The sequence below is a fragment of the Engraulis encrasicolus genome, chromosome 9 (assembly GCF_034702125.1).
Source record: "Engraulis encrasicolus isolate BLACKSEA-1 chromosome 9, IST_EnEncr_1.0, whole genome shotgun sequence".
NCBI lineage: Eukaryota > Metazoa > Chordata > Actinopteri > Clupeiformes > Engraulidae > Engraulis > Engraulis encrasicolus.
The window spans coordinates 18398281-18415780 of NC_085865.1; the positions used below are offsets into that span (position 1 = coordinate 18398281).

Here is a 17500-nt window from a genome sequence, read left to right on the forward strand (position 1 = left end):
CCGTATGCAAACCTGAGCAGAAGCTGGTGAGTCTGCTGCACTCCACTCCCCCCTCGTGGGGAGTAGGGTGGTGTAATCCAGGAAGCCGCGGTGGCACTGAATCGCATCAGCTGACGAGCAGCATCTCCCCATCCACGGATGGAACGACCCGCCCAAGCCGGGTGCCCGATCGCTGACACGGGGAGGCAGGTTGCCTGTGGTCTCTGAATGCAGAACGGCAGACTTCGCGAGGAGGTGGCGAAAGACGTGGAAAGGGACGTAAACCTGTTACAATGGCTTCTAACTTCAATGACATAGTGAAACAAGGCTACGTGAAAATACGGAGTAAGAAATTGGGGGTAAGTGACACTTGCTCAATGCTATCGTAAATTGCGCTGCCACCAGCGCAGAGACCGCATCTGGATCCAGAAGGATTTAATTACTCCATAGGCTGTTATACCGCCGTGAATTCTTAGCGATATGAAGGAAGCTGAAGTCAAGTAAATTGTTAAGGCTATCTGCATCTCATCTACAGCTCTCCTCTTCTTGCGTGAACGCAGAAAGTAAAGGATGCGAAATTTGAATATGTAACCATGTGTAACCATGGACAGCTTGGTGCCTCGTAGCCTACGGCAGATGAGTTTGCGTGCTTAGTTTGGCATGTGTTTCCTGAGTTTATAGTTATGCATTGGTTACAAAAGAGTGCTGTCGTGAAGTTGCACTGGACGACAAACATGACAAGGACTGAAATGAAAGTTAATCGTATTATTTATTTGACGAACTAAACACCCCATGATGACAATGAAACAGCCTTGCCACCACACACAGTGATGCTCATGTGCTTTCTCATGATAGATATTCATTTATTTAGTGGCTGATTGTTACAAGGTAAAGTAGCAACATGCCAGCAATGCAACTGAGTATATTTCCAGTCGCTATTTAATTGCTATTTCATGTGTGACCACACATATCACACATAGGCTACCACATACCTACCCATAGACATTAGCCCATTGAGAAATATCATCTTAAGTTGAGGGTGCAGACAGTGAGATGCTGTTGTCTCGTAGTTACACTGTGGTAACATAATGAATGTAGGGAAATTAGTTCACTGGATCTTTTCTTTGCTGCAGTGAACTTTGAGAAATGTAGTCCATAGACTACATGATGTTCAGTGCAGCAGTTTTACACAGAGATGTTCCTCACTCCTCATTAAGAGGCTTTTTTGTGTTTATTCTTCATGTCATTAATTGATGCTTGATACAGACTCTGTGTCAATGTCTTGTTGTTGTTTGAACTAGTTGTACATAAGGAAAAACATATTCAAAAAGCATTCAGTCTCTGGAACACCATCTCCTCTCCCCACCATGTAGGCTTTGTTGTTGTTTTGATCTGTCTTGTTTCTCAACCTTGTTGTGGTACCATCACTACTGAAAGTAATTATTTTGTGCCTCCCTCCCAAAATAGCTTGTTTTTTAATGGGTGCACTCAGAGGTGTTATGGTGTCAAGGGTACCTGAAGTATATCTGGGATATCATTTCTTTTCTTCGGTTAATGTCCCCCAACAGTTTAATGGTGTCATCAGTTCCAGTAGATTTACCTCCAAATTTGTGGTAATAAACGTTTGACTTTGCCCCCCCTTGTTGATCCATCGCCGGTGTCGGCCGCATCTGTTAAAAAGTGTGACACGGAGCTACTTTTTCACGCACTAACTAGGTTACGCGTGTAAAACAAAATCCCTCACGATGACAGGTAGGCAGTTGGCACAGGTGGTGTTGTTGAGCGGCAAGGTGTGATTGCTGGGTGTGTGTGTGTGTGTGTGTGTGTGTGTGTGTGTGTGTGTGTGTGTGCAGGGCCACTGACAGCTTTTGGTGGGCCCAGGACAAAGTCATCTGAAAGGGCCCCCTACCCAATACATACAAAGTAATGGGGGCCCAATTCTGGGCCCGGGACAACATACCCGTTTGTCCCCCTCTGTCGGTGGGCTTGTGTGTGTGTGTGTGTGTGTGTGTGTGTGTGTGTGTGTGTGTGTGTGTGTGTGTGTGTGTGTGTGTGTGTGTGTGTGTGTGAGAGTGCATGAGTGCTATGCCATGTCCTGTCCTAGACATGTGTTGTTCTTTTTGCTGTGGGCGTGATGTTTCTGGCTGCATGATTTCTTCCCTCGTGGGTACCAGCGGGGCGTCCGTGTTAGGTGTGACACTGATATTACCCTCTCCTCTCCGGTGTGGTGCTTGTTTGAGTTCCGCTGTTTGTCAGTCTTTTTTTGCCTACATTGCCCTGAAATGAAGTGGGCTTTTTTATTCCTTAAAACAGTGTCTGCAGCCTCCCATTCAAGGCTGCAGTTGAGAGAAAACACAAAAAAGAAAAGAAAAGAAATAAAGAATGAAAGAAAGATAGAAAGAGAAAAAAGAGACAGTTCACTGGCTTTCATGTTTTATGCACACCCTGAATTTTTTTTTTACATCTCAGTTCACTGAATCGGCCAGTGGGTCCTTCTCTCTCTCTCTCTCTCTCTCTCTCTCTCTCTCTCTCTCTCTCTCTCTCTCTCTCTCTCTCTCTCTCTCACACACACACACTCCTTCTCTCTCTCTCTCTCTCTCTCTCTCTCTCTCTCTCTCTCTCTCTCTCTCTCTCTCTCTCTCTCGTCTTGGATTCACGGATCAATACTCCTGAGCTGTTGGATGGGCTTCCTCTCTCTCTTTCTCCCTTTCTTTGTACCCACATCTCTATATCTCTCTTTCTTCCTTCACTTTGCTTCCCCATCTTCACTTCTTCTCTTACTCTATTTCCCCCTCTTGATATCTGTCTTTCTCTACTGCTTTCTCTATCTATGACACACACACACACACACACACACACACACACACACACACACACACACACACACACACACACACACACACACACACACACACACACACACACACAAGAAAGCAAGCATGCACGCACACATTCACTTTCTCCCTGGTTCATTTCCTCCCTCGCTCGACCTCTCTGGACAGAGAGTGTCCAAGTCCCTCAACCCAACACCAGCCTGCCTCTAAAGAAGAGAAGAGAAGAGAAGAGAAGGGAAGGGAAGAGAGCTCCAAGGTCTGGCTGTTTATCATGCCATGGCCCTGCTCCGCTCCGCTCCCCTCTTCTGGCCCAGGGGTGAAGAGGGGTGGGCAAGAATGCCCCGCCACCCCACTGCTGTGCCCAGGCCCCTTCCATTAGACATCGTTTGCCTTTCGGGGGCTCCGTCCAGCTTTTTGATCTTTGTGTTTGAGACTGTGTGCTGCCGTGCTGTTTTGCTTGCTTGTGCCAGATACAGTGTGGTTGCTCTGATCTCGGGATGCAGGGAATCCTGTCTGCGAAAACATGTATTGCATGCAGTGTGTAACCTCCCGACTGGTTTATGGTTTATTATGGAAGGACATTTTTTCGCTCTGCTATAATGTGGCAGCGTTTGATAACAAAGCAACAACAATGTTTGCCGTTTCTGTCCCAGAAAGACAATCGGGAGTGGATTAAAATACCAGAGTGGGGAGAAAACACTAGATCCGTTACCACCAGAGTCATAAATAGATGGAAATAGCCTGGCTTCACTCGACTTGTATTACCCGATAATGTTTTTTTACTGCATGTTTTTTTTCCAGGCCTTCAATGATATTTTTGTAGGACATAGTATCAGAGGCCAGTGGGCTGAGATTCCCGTGAGGCTTTGGGCAACACATAGATTAAGGTTAAGGTTACCTTCACTCTACTCTCTCAGTCCCGCGAGAGGAAACGGTCTTGGATCAGGGCAACCACTGCATCAAGGAGACATTATGAGACACTATGACATTGTGTGCAAGACAATAGCCTACAATACGATAATGTATTACTGCATATATCATTTAGATAATATATGTTACTGTAAAATGCATTTAATGGAATGCAATTATTTATTAATTGCACCAAAGTAAGCATAGGACACATCAAATCCCATACATACGTAAGGATAAGCAGATTTCTTTTCGCCCTGGTTATCTTCCAAAGCCCGAGACGATTCCCATGTTTGTCCACCCTCAAAAAAAATTATCTACTGTATGTGCTGTCAGAGAACAAGGGAATCTGAAAATATTAAAATTTAAGAAGCTGCAAATTGTTGCAGACTTGACCTTCTTTTATTCAGTAAAACTGGCTCAAATTAATAAATGGTGATGCATTGATTTAGCCAACTCAACCAATCAATAAACTCTTGCAGTTCTTGATTTGATCGGTGCCCAGGTTATTTCTAGACACCCCTTATGCCGTACAAGCGTTCCTTGGAGGTGTTGTTCACAGTGTTTCTCTCATCTGCTGAGTGAGAAACTGCTACACAGGATTTTTTCAAGTGTTAATTCAACACTTATAGAGTCTATGTAACACCTTCTAGAGTGTATTTGGTCCCAGAGTACTCTCTAAGTGTTGAATTAACACATTTTTTACTCTGTATGTTTGGAGAGAGTTATTGATAGAGGGTTGTGTTTCCATGCTACAATTTAACAGAAAAATAGTCACAGGATTTGCATGCTTATCAGTAGGTTGCAAGTGTATGTCATTAGAGAAAGACAAGGTAGTGCTTACTGTGTTGGTGCTAGGGGTGTAAATCGCAGCCTCCCAAGACGATACGATTGAATATCGATTCCTTAAGGCACCGATTCAATTATTTACTTTTCCACTTCTATTACGTTATGGAGCTAGGGCATTAGACAGGGGCCAGCGATTTGATTATATTTGATGTTTAAGAATGCCCCACAATACGATTCGATTCGATCGCCGGCCGTGGGACCGATGCATCGATACATATCGATCATTATTTACACCCCTAGTTTGTGCACAGCGCACATAATCTCTTTGCCCTTCAGCCAAAGCATTAGCTGTTTTATTACATGTTAAATAACAATGCACATACCAATAACAGATGATTGTTCTTCCTCAGGGAAGTTCAGCATATGACATTTACCACCATGTGCGTACTTGACATTTTGGACTATATGCGCTTTACATGGCTTATGAAACATGTGGCAGAAAAATACAGTCTGTTTTCTGATGACCCACATTTGATGTCCCCTATGATGTTCTAATCTGTCATTTCCATGTCCACAGTCTCACACAATCCAGTGTTTATGGTAAAAGGCTTTGAGATTATCACGCAAACACACGCATGCAGCACGGACACACACACACACACACACACACACACACACACACACACACACACACACACACACACACACACACACACACACACACACACACACACATATGCACACACACACACACACACACACACACACACACACACACACACACACACACTCACACACACACACACACACACACACACACGCACACGCACACGCACACACACACACACAAACAGGCTGGTATTTCTGTGGGCAGACTGGGGTTGTGGGGGGCATCGGGCATAGAGACACATTACAGCGCCTCATGATCAGTTAAGCAGATACTGCCATCTGTGGTAGGTGGTGCTGCTGCTGGAGCTCCATTGAGGAAAGATTAACTTGTCTGACCGTTGTCCTTTTGTTCTCCCTGGGGATGTGTCATCACGTGAGGTCGAGCTGGAGAGGTGGTGGTGGTGGTGGTGGGCGGATGGAGTCGGGGGGAGGTCTTGATGTGTGTGTGTGTGTGTGTGTGTGTGTGTGTGTGTGTGTGTGTGTGTGTGTGTGTGTGTGTGTGTGTGTGTGTGTGTGTGTGTGTTTGTGTGTGTGTTGTTGTTCATATACAGTTGGAGTGGACTCAACATTCAACACCCCCCCCCCTACACACACACACACACACACACACACACACACACACACACACACACACACACACACACACACACACACACACACACACACACACACACACACACACACACACACACACACACACACACACACACACACCATTTTTCAATCCCAGTACAGGAGTACAGGAGTACCGTTGGAGTGAGTGAGAATCATTGATTCACCACCCACCCCCACCCCCCGCCATATTTTTTTTCATCCTCATCCTCAGCGAACTGCTTATTGAGAGTTTGTATTATAATGATGGTGTGTCATCCGTGCCCATTATACTTGCTGAAACAAAAAAAGTGTCGCATTAGAGAACAATTGAGTCATTGTTGTACCAGCTAGCCATTTTATACCCAGAGTTCACCCCAGTGTTTTCTCTCTCTCTCTCTCTCTCTCTCTCTCTCTCTCTCTCTCTCTCTCTCTCTCTCTCTCTCTCTGACAATAAGCGACACAGATTGCGACCATGTCCTTGCGGGGACTTTTAAGGAGGGGGGGTTTATGATAATGTTAATTGTTTTTATTGTTGAGTTAAGAAAAAAAGAATAAAAGAACGGTGGGGCAAGCGAAGGAATCATTATTATCTGCTGCAAATTCCTCTTCTGTTGAGCAGCCACGGTGGTTTCGTTTATCGTGAAGCTCTTTAAGCGCTTGCTTGATTGAGCCACGTGCGCGAGCGCCTCTATCCAGAGCCATTCATCTGTGTCATCCGCACGTCTGATGCGCAGTGGCGGGGCTCAATCCAGCTAAAGACGCACACAGGCAGGCAGGCAGCAAGGCAGGCAGGCAACTTCAAGCAGTCAGTCAGTCAGTCAGTCAGTCAGTCAGAGAGGCAGTCAGGCAAGTGGGCAGGCAGGCAGGCAGGCAGGCAGGCAGGGCAGGCAGGCAGGCAGGCAGGCAGGCAGGCAGGCAGGCAGGCAGGCAGGCAGGCAGGCAGGCAGGCAGGCAGGCAGGCAGGCAGGGCAAGCGGGCAGGCAGGCAGGCAGGCAAGGAAGCGGGCCAGCAGGCAGGCAGGCAAGCAGGCCGGCAGGCAGGCAGGCAGGCAGGCAGGCAGGCACGCAGGCAGGCAAGCGGGCCGGCAGGCAGGCAGGCAGGCAGGCAGGCAGGCAGGCAGGCAGGCAGGCAGGGCAGGCAGACAGGCAGGCAGACGGGCAAGCGAGCAGGCAGGCAGGCAGACGGGCAAGCGGGCAGGCAGGTAGGCAGGCAGGCAAGCACACACAGTTCTCGCCAAATACCCCAACCCCCCCCCCCCCCCCGTCTCTCTCTCATTCATCTTCTCATCATTTCTACACTTGTATGACCATGCTACGCCCTCTCATTCTTTCTCTCCTACACTGTAAAAGATTGTTGTGATTTCACATTAGAATTCTACATCAAGAAGATGTATATACCAGTTTACTATTCGCTGCTGTAATGTGCAATGCATTGTGGGATAGCATATAGAGTACAATTCACAATTGTAAATGTACAGCAGCACATAGTACTTTTTACAACATACTGTTGTAAAGATCTGTTTTGTCAGGGCTGCTGTCCTAATGCAAATGTATGCAAAGCCACATGCAGAAATTATGGAGCTCAGGTCACATTCTGATTGGATGCTTTTAAAACATGCATACAGGCCTGATAGAGGTGGAGAGGATGTGAACTGATTTGAAGTCTTCAATCGCACACACCTGGTCATGAGCAAGGAGGTAGACATAGGAGGGTTTACAGACATCATCGGAGCGTAGTACGGAATGATAGCAAGGGGAGTCCAATTTTCTTCTTCCATGGTCAAATTGGAAGCATGGTAAAGTGTGGAACAGGCCATAGGATACAATAGTGAATGTTTGTCAGCTGTCCTTAATTATCCCCTGCAATTAATGCTGTCCGACAGCTGCTGTAAATTTGGCCACAAACTGAGCACTGTCAATCAGATATCCTCTTACACTGACCATGTGCACCATGTCATTAAGCATAGAAATGTATTAGTTCTATGGCATTAAAGCAACACCCTCATACTACGAAGCCAATTGGAGCCAATTTTGGTCCCCTAGGGGAAATTCTTTCTCTGCATTTATCCCATTTGGGCTAGTGAATCACATTGAAGTACACACACTAGTCCGTAGCAGTGGGCTGCCTGCTGAGTGGCGCCCGGGGAGCTGTGTGGGGGTTAGGTGCCTTGCTCAAGGGCACTTCAACAGCAGTCCGGTCGGGCATTGAACCGGGAAGCCTTGGGTTGCCAACCCAGTGCTCTAACCACTGAGCCACGACTGCCCACAACTACTACACTGTGGCCAATGCATTTTCCATTGAGTGATACTGCTTATCCAATCTATCTTCTTTGGTCATGAGCCAGCTGATTGTAAATGACGTCCAGGTGCGCTAATTTCAGCTCAGTGCAATTCAAAACGGGCTTCTCTCTGCTAAAAGGGCATGGGAGAGGCCAATGATGGTTTGTCCATTTATACAGAGGATGGGCAGGTCATAGATCATAAACAATGTTCAGGTGTGGCAGCCCCCTGTGGTTCAATTTGGCTTTTTGATGGCTTCAGCAACAGAATGTATCTCAAAATCCCATGAGAAGGAATGGAAGCAGAGACCCAGGACCATTATTTTCAAAGGCTGTATGTTGTGAAGTTTCCAGTGTTTGCGTTGGAAGAGCGCAACAATTAGCTGGCAACTTGTTGCTAGCAATTTGTTGTAATTTTACAACAATTAGCTGGCAACTTTTTATTGCCAGCAATTTGCTTTAATTTTACTTCAATTAGCTGGCAACTTTTCACCAGCAATTTGCTTTAATTTCACAACAGTGAGCTGGCAACTTTTTGCTAGAAATTTGGTGTAATTTTACAACAATTAGCTGGCAACTTTTTATTGCCAGCAATTTGCTTTAATTTTACTTCAATTAGCTGGCAACTTTTCACCAGCAATTTGCTTTAATTTCACAAGAATGAGCTGGCAACTTTTTATTGCCAGCAATTTGCTTTAATTTTACTTCAATTAGCTGGCAACTTTTTACCAGCAATTTGCTTTAATTTCACAACAATGAGCTGGCAACTTTTTGCTAGCAATTTGGTGTAATTTTACAACAATTAGCTGGCAACTTTTTATTGCCAGCAATTCGCTTTAATTTTACTTCAATTAGCTGGCAACTTTTCACCAGCAATTTGCTTTAATTTCACAACAATGAGCTGGCAACTTTTTGCCAGCAAATGTGTTGTAATTTTACAACCATTAGCTGGTAACTTTTCACCAGCAATTCAACTCAACTTCACCTTACTGGTGCAATGTGCAATTAATGAAGATTGGCCAACAGGCTGGCCCACTTGAGCCATTAAACTTCCCAAACATTAAAAAGACAGGTGTTTCAGTTATTTTGTCCAACCACCGTGTAGAAAATTCCACATACATATGTAATGTTTACTTATAAACATGGATCAGAGTGAAAACTTTTTGGAACTGAAGTTTTGATATGTGCATTAAACAAGGGCCAAAACCAATCCATTTAAGAATATCCTTATACTTTTTTAAACACTATCTTAGAAGGAGCCCAGTCTGTTTTTAAACTGTAGTTCTAGAGCAGGAGCATCAATGATTGGAACATTCTAGAAACTTGTTAGCTTTTGATACAGATCTCTCTTGTTACTCTGTTGTCACACTCTATACCTAACCAATCTGTCAATTAGTGCCTTGCCTCACTTTATTGCTAATCACTTTCATGCCGTGATTCAATGATTGCCAGCACCTGCCCAATGCCTGATTACTCTGGTCACATGGTTCACTTGCCCCACTATATAAACCTGGACTGTCACACTGCTTTGGTTGCTTGTCTGAATGGCACAGCATAGCGCCTGACTCACTGGTGCTCACTGGTACTGGCAATCAATTGATTAGCCGACTAGATGAGTGGTTGGTTTGTTGACAAGGTGGCTGACAGCATAGTGCCAGTTGACCAGCTAGCTGCCTGGCAGGTTGACTGACAGCCTGTCCGCCTGGTCAGTTGATTGGCTTGTTGACTGGCTGGTTGACTGGCCGGCTGCCTGTCCGGTTTAGGCAGGCAGCCAGTCAACCAGCCAGTGAATCGGACAGGCAGCTGGCCAGTCAACCAGCCAGTCTGTCAAGGCCAGTTGGCTACCTGGTCGGTTAACTGGTTGGCTGCCTGACAGGTTAACTGGTTGGGTCGTTTCATCTTTTGAGAGCCATCTTGTAGCATAGCATGTTTTATGGTGTTTTTTGCATAATATTAAATTTAGACCACTTGATTGGTTTGACAAATGCATTTCCATACAGTCCTTATTGTGACTGTTTTTGAATTCCCCTTTGAGATTACTTGATAAATGAAAGTCCTCTTGAGGAAACTATCACTGTCACTGTGACAACACTATGCTGAGTGATTTATTATTTGTGCCTCACCCATGCAAGGCTGAACTTGTAGAAGTATATGCTTAGAGCAGAGTGGCATTATGGTACCATGCTATCTCAGTCATGGTGGAGGATGGGGACGATACCATGTTGAAGGCATCTCAGACATGGAGGCGGGCAGCGGGGGTGGAGGCGGGAGGAGGCGGGCGGATGAGGGGGCAGGACATGTGCCATGGTCAGAGTAGTTTTGAAAACGGAACAGTGTTGTAGTTTTAAACGACTTGCTGGCAACTGTTTTTTTTCTGCAATTTGTTGTAAATTTAAAACAATTTGCTGGCAATTATTCCCCATCAATTAGCTGTAAATTTCAGCTTGAAATCTTTTACAGTGTACTCTCTCTCTGTCCCTCTGTCTCTGTCTCTGTGTCATCCTCCCTCCACTCTACTGTTGTGTCTACAGTACAGTGCGCATCACGTGTGCATTCCCCTGCATCCTGCCTGTGCCTGTGCACACATGTGCTGCACGTCGTGGAGGCTCCATCCGTTCTGGCCCCATCAGGCTTATGGAGACAGTGTGGAGGATGGATGGAGACCTGTAATTGGGCCTGATGAATGGGGGGGGCGCGGTGCGGGACTACTGTAGTCGTGTGTGTGTGTGTGTGCGTGTGTGTGTGTGTGTGTGTGTGTGTGTGTGTGTGTGTGTGTGTGTGTGTGTGTGTGTGTGTGTGTTGGCGTTAGAAAATGCAGCTTGCTTGTAGAGACAAAACTACCTCTGCAGCGGTAGCATTATGCACCGGTCCGCTCTCTATACGTTAAACATGTGACATCATCATCGATCCTCCTCGCTCGTCGTTGTTAATTATCAAAAAAGCTTTTTTGTTTGGTCGGTCCTCGTCGAAACTCCCCCGGTACTGGGCTAATGTTACTATTACCGGAGTAATTGATTAAGGGGGAAGCCGCAAAACGCACAAGGTCGGCGGGGGGGGTCAGCCGATGGCGATGTACACATCCATGAGGCAAGCACTTTCATCACGCGCGACAACATGCTGTTTCACAGTAATTCATGCAGGGAGAGGCCTCCCTATGTCCCACACAGCACATTATCACACAACACATGTACCGCTAGATATTTTCATCACCGTGAAGCTTACCCAGGCTTGGGTATTGAACCAATGATCGGACAGATATTGGTTCATTAATCGCTGAGTGGCATAGAGGGGTTCCCAAACTTAACCATGACAAGGCCCCCCATGCACGGGTAGATTCCAGCCAAGGCCCCCTTTACATGGGTCGTGCCGCACTACTTTTCCTGTGCACCCCCCACAACCACAGTCCTAGGCCTGTGAGTCAGTCCCCCAGTAGGATATATAAAATAAACTAATGGGAATATTGTGTGCTTCAATTTTGGTTTATTTTGGTGTACATTAGTTATTCAAGTTCTTCAATAATTTATTTTATTATTCCCTACCAACTTTCCGCGGCCCCCCTCGCATCCCCTCGCGGCCCCCCAGGGGTCCCCGGCCCCCACCTTGAAAACCACTGGCATAGAGGAATGAGTTGGGGGGGGCGGGGGCGGTTCTAATTGGACATGCTCCCCATAGATTTTTATTTATTTTAGTTTTTATTCATAAGGATGAGATACCTGACTGTGCTGCAGGAGCCATGATGTTGGGATTTGTTACCTGCTTGCTGTACAAGTCGAGCCCTGAAGAGTGCAACATAGTGCGTAGTGCTGAGAACAACAAGCCTAGAGGATGATGCTGTGTTAGCTGTGCTGTTGAAGCGTTCTTGGAATTTGTTGCTGTTGTTGTTTGTCTGTGTTTGTGTGTGTGTGTGTGTGTGTGTGTGTGTGTGTGTGTGTGTGTGCGTTTGTGTGTGTGTGTGTGTGTGTGTATGCATGCATGCATTTGTGTGTAGGCCCTACATAGTTTACGTATACGTACTGTATGTGTGTGCGCGTGCGTGTGTGTGACTCTGTGTGTTTGTGTGCGCGCACGAATGTGTGTATGTGTGGGTCTGCGTTTAGTCTGCTAAGCCATGTGCTTTTGACGGGACACATTTGCCACGATGCTAGCGGCCCAAACAGCGGCTTTGTTTCTGCCTCTCGTGGACTGCTTACAAAGTGCAAAGTCCGCTAATCCATGCTGAAAAGTCAAAGCTCATCACACACTCTCCTGGATGGCAATTTAATTTCTCTAATCCCGCGTCCTTATGCCAGACTGGCACTTAACACAGCAAACCAAATTTGAAAGTCAAATCAGGATCTCTACCACCCCACCACAGCCCTCCCCTGATCCTCTCTCTTTAACACACACACACACACACACACACACACACACACACACACACACACACACACACACACACACACACACACACACACCGTCTATGTCTCCTTTGGTTGTTTTTCTCACACACAAGCATGTAGACACACATGCACGCACGCATGCATGCCGCCCACGCGACATGCACGCACGCACGCACGCACACACACACACACACACACACACACACACACACACACACACACACACACACACACACACACACACACACACACACACACTGAAACACACGGCGCAAAGTACTTCTCGTTTGATGTGAAAGTCTTGCTTTATTAGTGCCAGTGGCTTAGATGACCTAAAGTGTCTCTGATTAAACGGTTTCGACCTCTGCGTTAAGGAGGTCTCACCCCTTCCACTGATGCTATCAGAGGCCAGGCCACATGGTATCACAGTATCACAGCCGTGGCCATCCCGGGTAGCAGAGCCTTAGTGGACCTCGCCTCTAGTTAATCAGAGACAAATCCACCACCACTGCTGCTAATGTCATGGGAGCGTTTAAGGATTTAAGGCTTTAAGATAAAGATGGCTTTTTATGAACCCAAAATACACATTTTTACGCTTTCTCGATCCAGAATTGCTGTAAGTGTTTTAAAACTGACACTATTTCTTTATACGCGTATCCCTCTGGAATCAATAAAGTACAAAGCGGATTCCAAAAAAGTTGGGACACTTTGTATTTTGTGAAATACATTTTCAAAACATTCAGTATGTTAATAAGGTAGAGCATTATGTACAGACAACATATCAGTTGTTCAAGTCAAGCAGAAATATTGTTTTGAGGTAATTATGTCATCATTTAAAATTTCACCCTTGCAACAAATCCCAAAAAAGCTGGGACGGGGCCAATAAAATGCTTTTTATATTGGATAAGACTAAACACAACACAAGGGATGACACTGAACAGTTAAATACTTTGACTGATAGCATCATTTTATTAAAAAATTAGGAATTTTGATGTGTGAGACATGATTTCAGCAGCTCAACTGATAGGTGTGTTCTTCAACTTGTTTACATTCTTGTTATGCTTAATATGTGGCATATCCTGTCTGCAAGAAAACTATTTTGTGACCCGTTTACTCATATGATGGAACCACACTGTTGGAACATAGTAGAGATTGAAATTTGCCACCATTATGGGGCAATATCTAAAGGAGGTGCTCCAAAACATAATGCATTGGTAGCTATGTATGCTGTTTAAAGTCTGTATATATTATTCATCATTTATTTTAATGCTCTACATGAGTAAGAAGACCATAACCAAGGCACCTCTGCACCCCCTTACCATCATTAAGCTGTATTTCAGACTGACCACTAAATCAAGCTGAAGTATTCATTTTCTATATAACCTGGAGGGTGCATGACTCCATGATTTTAAAAAAAGGATGCAATATTTTCCATTCTGTAATCAGAGGACAGTTTCACATGTGTCTTAGGTCCATCTAGAATGAGCTTTGTCGCATGCAACACTGTTTAATGTCTGCATCATGTGCATTTATCAAGTGTTGTGTTTATGGTCATTTTTTAGAGAGCTGTCATTGTTGAAGTGTCATAGTTTGTTTGTTGTCGACGAATATGTCATGATCTCATAACTCATGCAATGATTACACAGAGCTCTATATTACAGAAATTGGCCTTATATGCCTGCAATTTTGATAACTCAATCTTTTTGTGTCATAGATAAGTAATTAGTCCCTCAAAATCTTCACTACTGAGTGCCACAGCCTCTCTGTGATGGTATTTTATTTGTGCATTCATGCTGGCAGTCAATATAGTTCCTTTTAAAATATTCTTCCCAGTGTTATTTTTAGAATTATCTCACTATTACGTTACGTTATGTTTTGGCCCTGTCCCAACTTTTTTGGGATTTGTTGCATGGGTCAAATTTTAAATGATGACATAATTACCTCAAAACAATATTTCTGCTTGACTTTAACAACTGATATGTTGTCTGCACATAATGCTCGACCTTATTAACATATTGAATGTTTTGAAATTGCCAGCATTTGGATTTTATTCACAAAATACAAAGTGTCCCAACTTTTTTGGAATCCGCTTGTAACTCTACTCTGGTCTACTCCAGGCAAATGTGGGGGAATTGGCTAAAAGCAACGGTAGATTACTGCATGGACAGATAGTGATTTTATTTGTGTACTGTAAGCAAGTAAATGTGATTATGCTAAATATATTCATTTGAAAAGAAAAGACCCATTGATAGCATCTACATACGTAAGCGATATGGGTAATTGGTCATCTGAAGCATTTCAAAAGCATTCTCCAGTAAGACACTATTTTCTTGCCTGCCCTCGTTTAAAGAAGTGCAACTGTGCCATAAACTCGCTCTGTCCACTCTCCAGTACCGTATGTGTGTTACTGTGGTCGCAGTAGACAAACCAAGTAAAGTGTAAAAAGCCCCAGAGATTTCTTGTGTGGTGAGAGAGAGAGAGAGAGCGGGGAGAGAGAGAGAGAGCAAAGAGAAGGAAAAGCCGTCTTGTGGTCCGAACAAATCCATCATGGGTCCATTTAGCCCGCCTCTTTAATCTCATCATTTGGGACGCATTAATCACGGACCTGGGCCCTTCCCCTGGGCTCCCCCCTCGTCCCAAGGCAGCCCCACCGCTGCTGCAATTGCTCTGGTTGCTGAAGGTCGACGTGCTGCACACCTCAGCTGGTTGGCTGGTTCTGTTTTGTCGGCACCAGTGTCTCCTTGCTACCTTAATGCGTTAAGACGTTCGCTGTTGTACGTTTGTTGTTACTAGAATTGCAATGGCCAAGTTGTAATGTATTACAAAAGATTCAGTGTGATGGCTGTGTAACAAAGTTTTTCCAATGGATAGAAAGGAGTTCCATTGGTGGAACATTGTACATTATGGAACCAGAGACAGTCTATTAACTAAGAAAATCTTTGGCGGAACTAGCAAGGGTGTAGATAATTAAAGCACTCAAGATACTGTGTATACTATTTAAGATGCATTTAAAATAGGGTTTACATATATTTACTTTCTTTTTCTTTTTTAAGATACAAATTTGGTGTTAGTGACATGCAGGGCAGATGTGGGCAAAGGTAATCTAAGTCTAGTGATACATTGTCTCTGATGTCAAGCCCAGAGGAAGCCAAAATGGAAGGATTCAGCTGCATTTTTTGGCCAAATTATTCTTCTATTACCATAATGCCAATGTTAATTATATTGGCATCAAGTTAATGGATTCTGAAAAAGCAATTCGCCTCTGTCAAAGTGGACCTTAATACTACAGAATCATGCCTAAACCATTCACAACCAAACATATTATGTCTAAACAACATGCTAGACATACCTGCATGAATGTTATAGGACTACGTCTTGTGCAGCCAGTGCTCAATAGACGTGTGAGTAATTGCTAGGTGAGATTGTTCAGTTTAGCCCTTTTTGTTGTTTAGCCTGGAACGCTGCCGGTTGATTGCCACTTTGGTCTGCAAAGTCTGATTCAGAGTCTGAAATTGGAAAGTTGATGTCAGCAGAAATCTGACCGAGTATTTACTCCTTCCCATTACTGAAGCAGCTGGCTCCTGCTAGCTCTATTCTTCAGCCCGTTATATTTCCTGCTCTCTTTTTCATCATTTTGCAATACAGCCCAAATTATTGCGGTATGTTATACTGATTGTGGAAACTGGCTGCCAAACACCTGTACACCCATTTCAGCCGATTGCAACAACTCCCCCTCCCTAAATCCATGCCACACTATCAGAATACATAGGTTAGCTATACAATTCGCATTACACTCCCCTGCACTATTGCCAATGTAGAAAAAAATTCAGCAGCTGCTACAAATTCTTTCTCTTGTATTCAGTGGAATGTCTTCTAATTAAATATTCTGTCTATGCCCAAGTCCAACAATAAAAAAAACAGCACAACTAGTATGAAGGGGGATGTTCTCAGGCATGCCTCGAGTCGAAAAGGCCAACAGTTAGATTTATAAACAGCTTGACAATATAGCCATTAGGGCTGTAACGATACACTGAACTCACGCTTCTGTTTGTATCACGATTTTTGACTATACGGTTCGATACAGCCCACAATTTCACAAATTTTAACATTATAAAATGGAATTATGACTAAAAACTGATAGCTCATAGGAATAAGATGTAAGAGTCTGCTAATAATTTTTAAAAGTTTAAATGTAATAATGATGATGATTTGAAGCTTGGAAGCACTATTGCTTCATTTCATGTGGTTGTTTTCTGGACTGATGGGTGACAAAACTTTGAAAGGGTGTATCACGATACTGTCTCCTTGTATCACGATACAGTATCATGACTCTGTGTATCACGATCTCTCGGTTCGATACAATATCGTTACAGCCCTAATAGCCATCTAAAACCAAAATCTTTAAATGTGAGACTTGTCAAGCATTAACAACAATACCATTTCAAATTCCAACTTATTAGCATTCGTAGTTCATATTCCAACAATCAATATGGAGCCGCAGTAATAACACATAACACTATGCAGTACATCTTGTTTTGTTTTGCCTGAACTAATCACTCATTTGCTATATGCATTCTGCAGAGTGCCTGTTACGTTGTCTACTTTCCTATATTGCTGCACTGTGCAGAGAACGCGAGAGCGCTTTGCATCTGGCCAAATTCATTTGTGTTTTTTTAATGTCATTCTGTCATTCATTCATCCTGCCAGACCTGGGCCACAACAACCCTGACAGATGGTGGTGGCATGGTGCAGTTCCAGAGTGAGGGGGCACCAGAGCCACTGCTCAAAATGTAAAAGTCCTTCCAATGACTTTCTAATTCCAAACATCCACTAAAACTAAAACCGACATTTGGACCGGCTATTTGGGGAAACGTGTAAAAACAGGTTAGCAGGTAGCATGTCAGTAGCTTGTCAGTAGCATGGGGATGGGTATTCCCTCTCCGACAGTTAGCCTGCATGCGTCCACATCATTCACCTCGCTGATTCATAGTTTCTCTTCAGGTCAGCCCTGGCCTAGGGCCATCGCTGCCCACACATCATCTGTTCTGTGTTTGTAATGGTTCTCATTC

At 44.4% G+C, this 17500-nt stretch overlaps 1 protein-coding gene across 1 annotated transcript in view; it reads left to right on the top strand.

Moving 5' to 3' along the window:
- The first annotated feature begins 198 nt into the window (after positions 1–198).
- Positions 199–17500, top strand: part of dok6 (docking protein 6) — a 90364-nt gene continuing 73062 nt past the window's right edge. The window contains exon 1 of the mRNA XM_063206690.1: positions 199–338. Within this exon, the coding sequence (XP_063062760.1) occupies positions 273–338 (66 nt within the window). The 5' untranslated portion in view covers positions 199–272. The remainder of the gene's footprint in view (positions 339–17500) is intronic.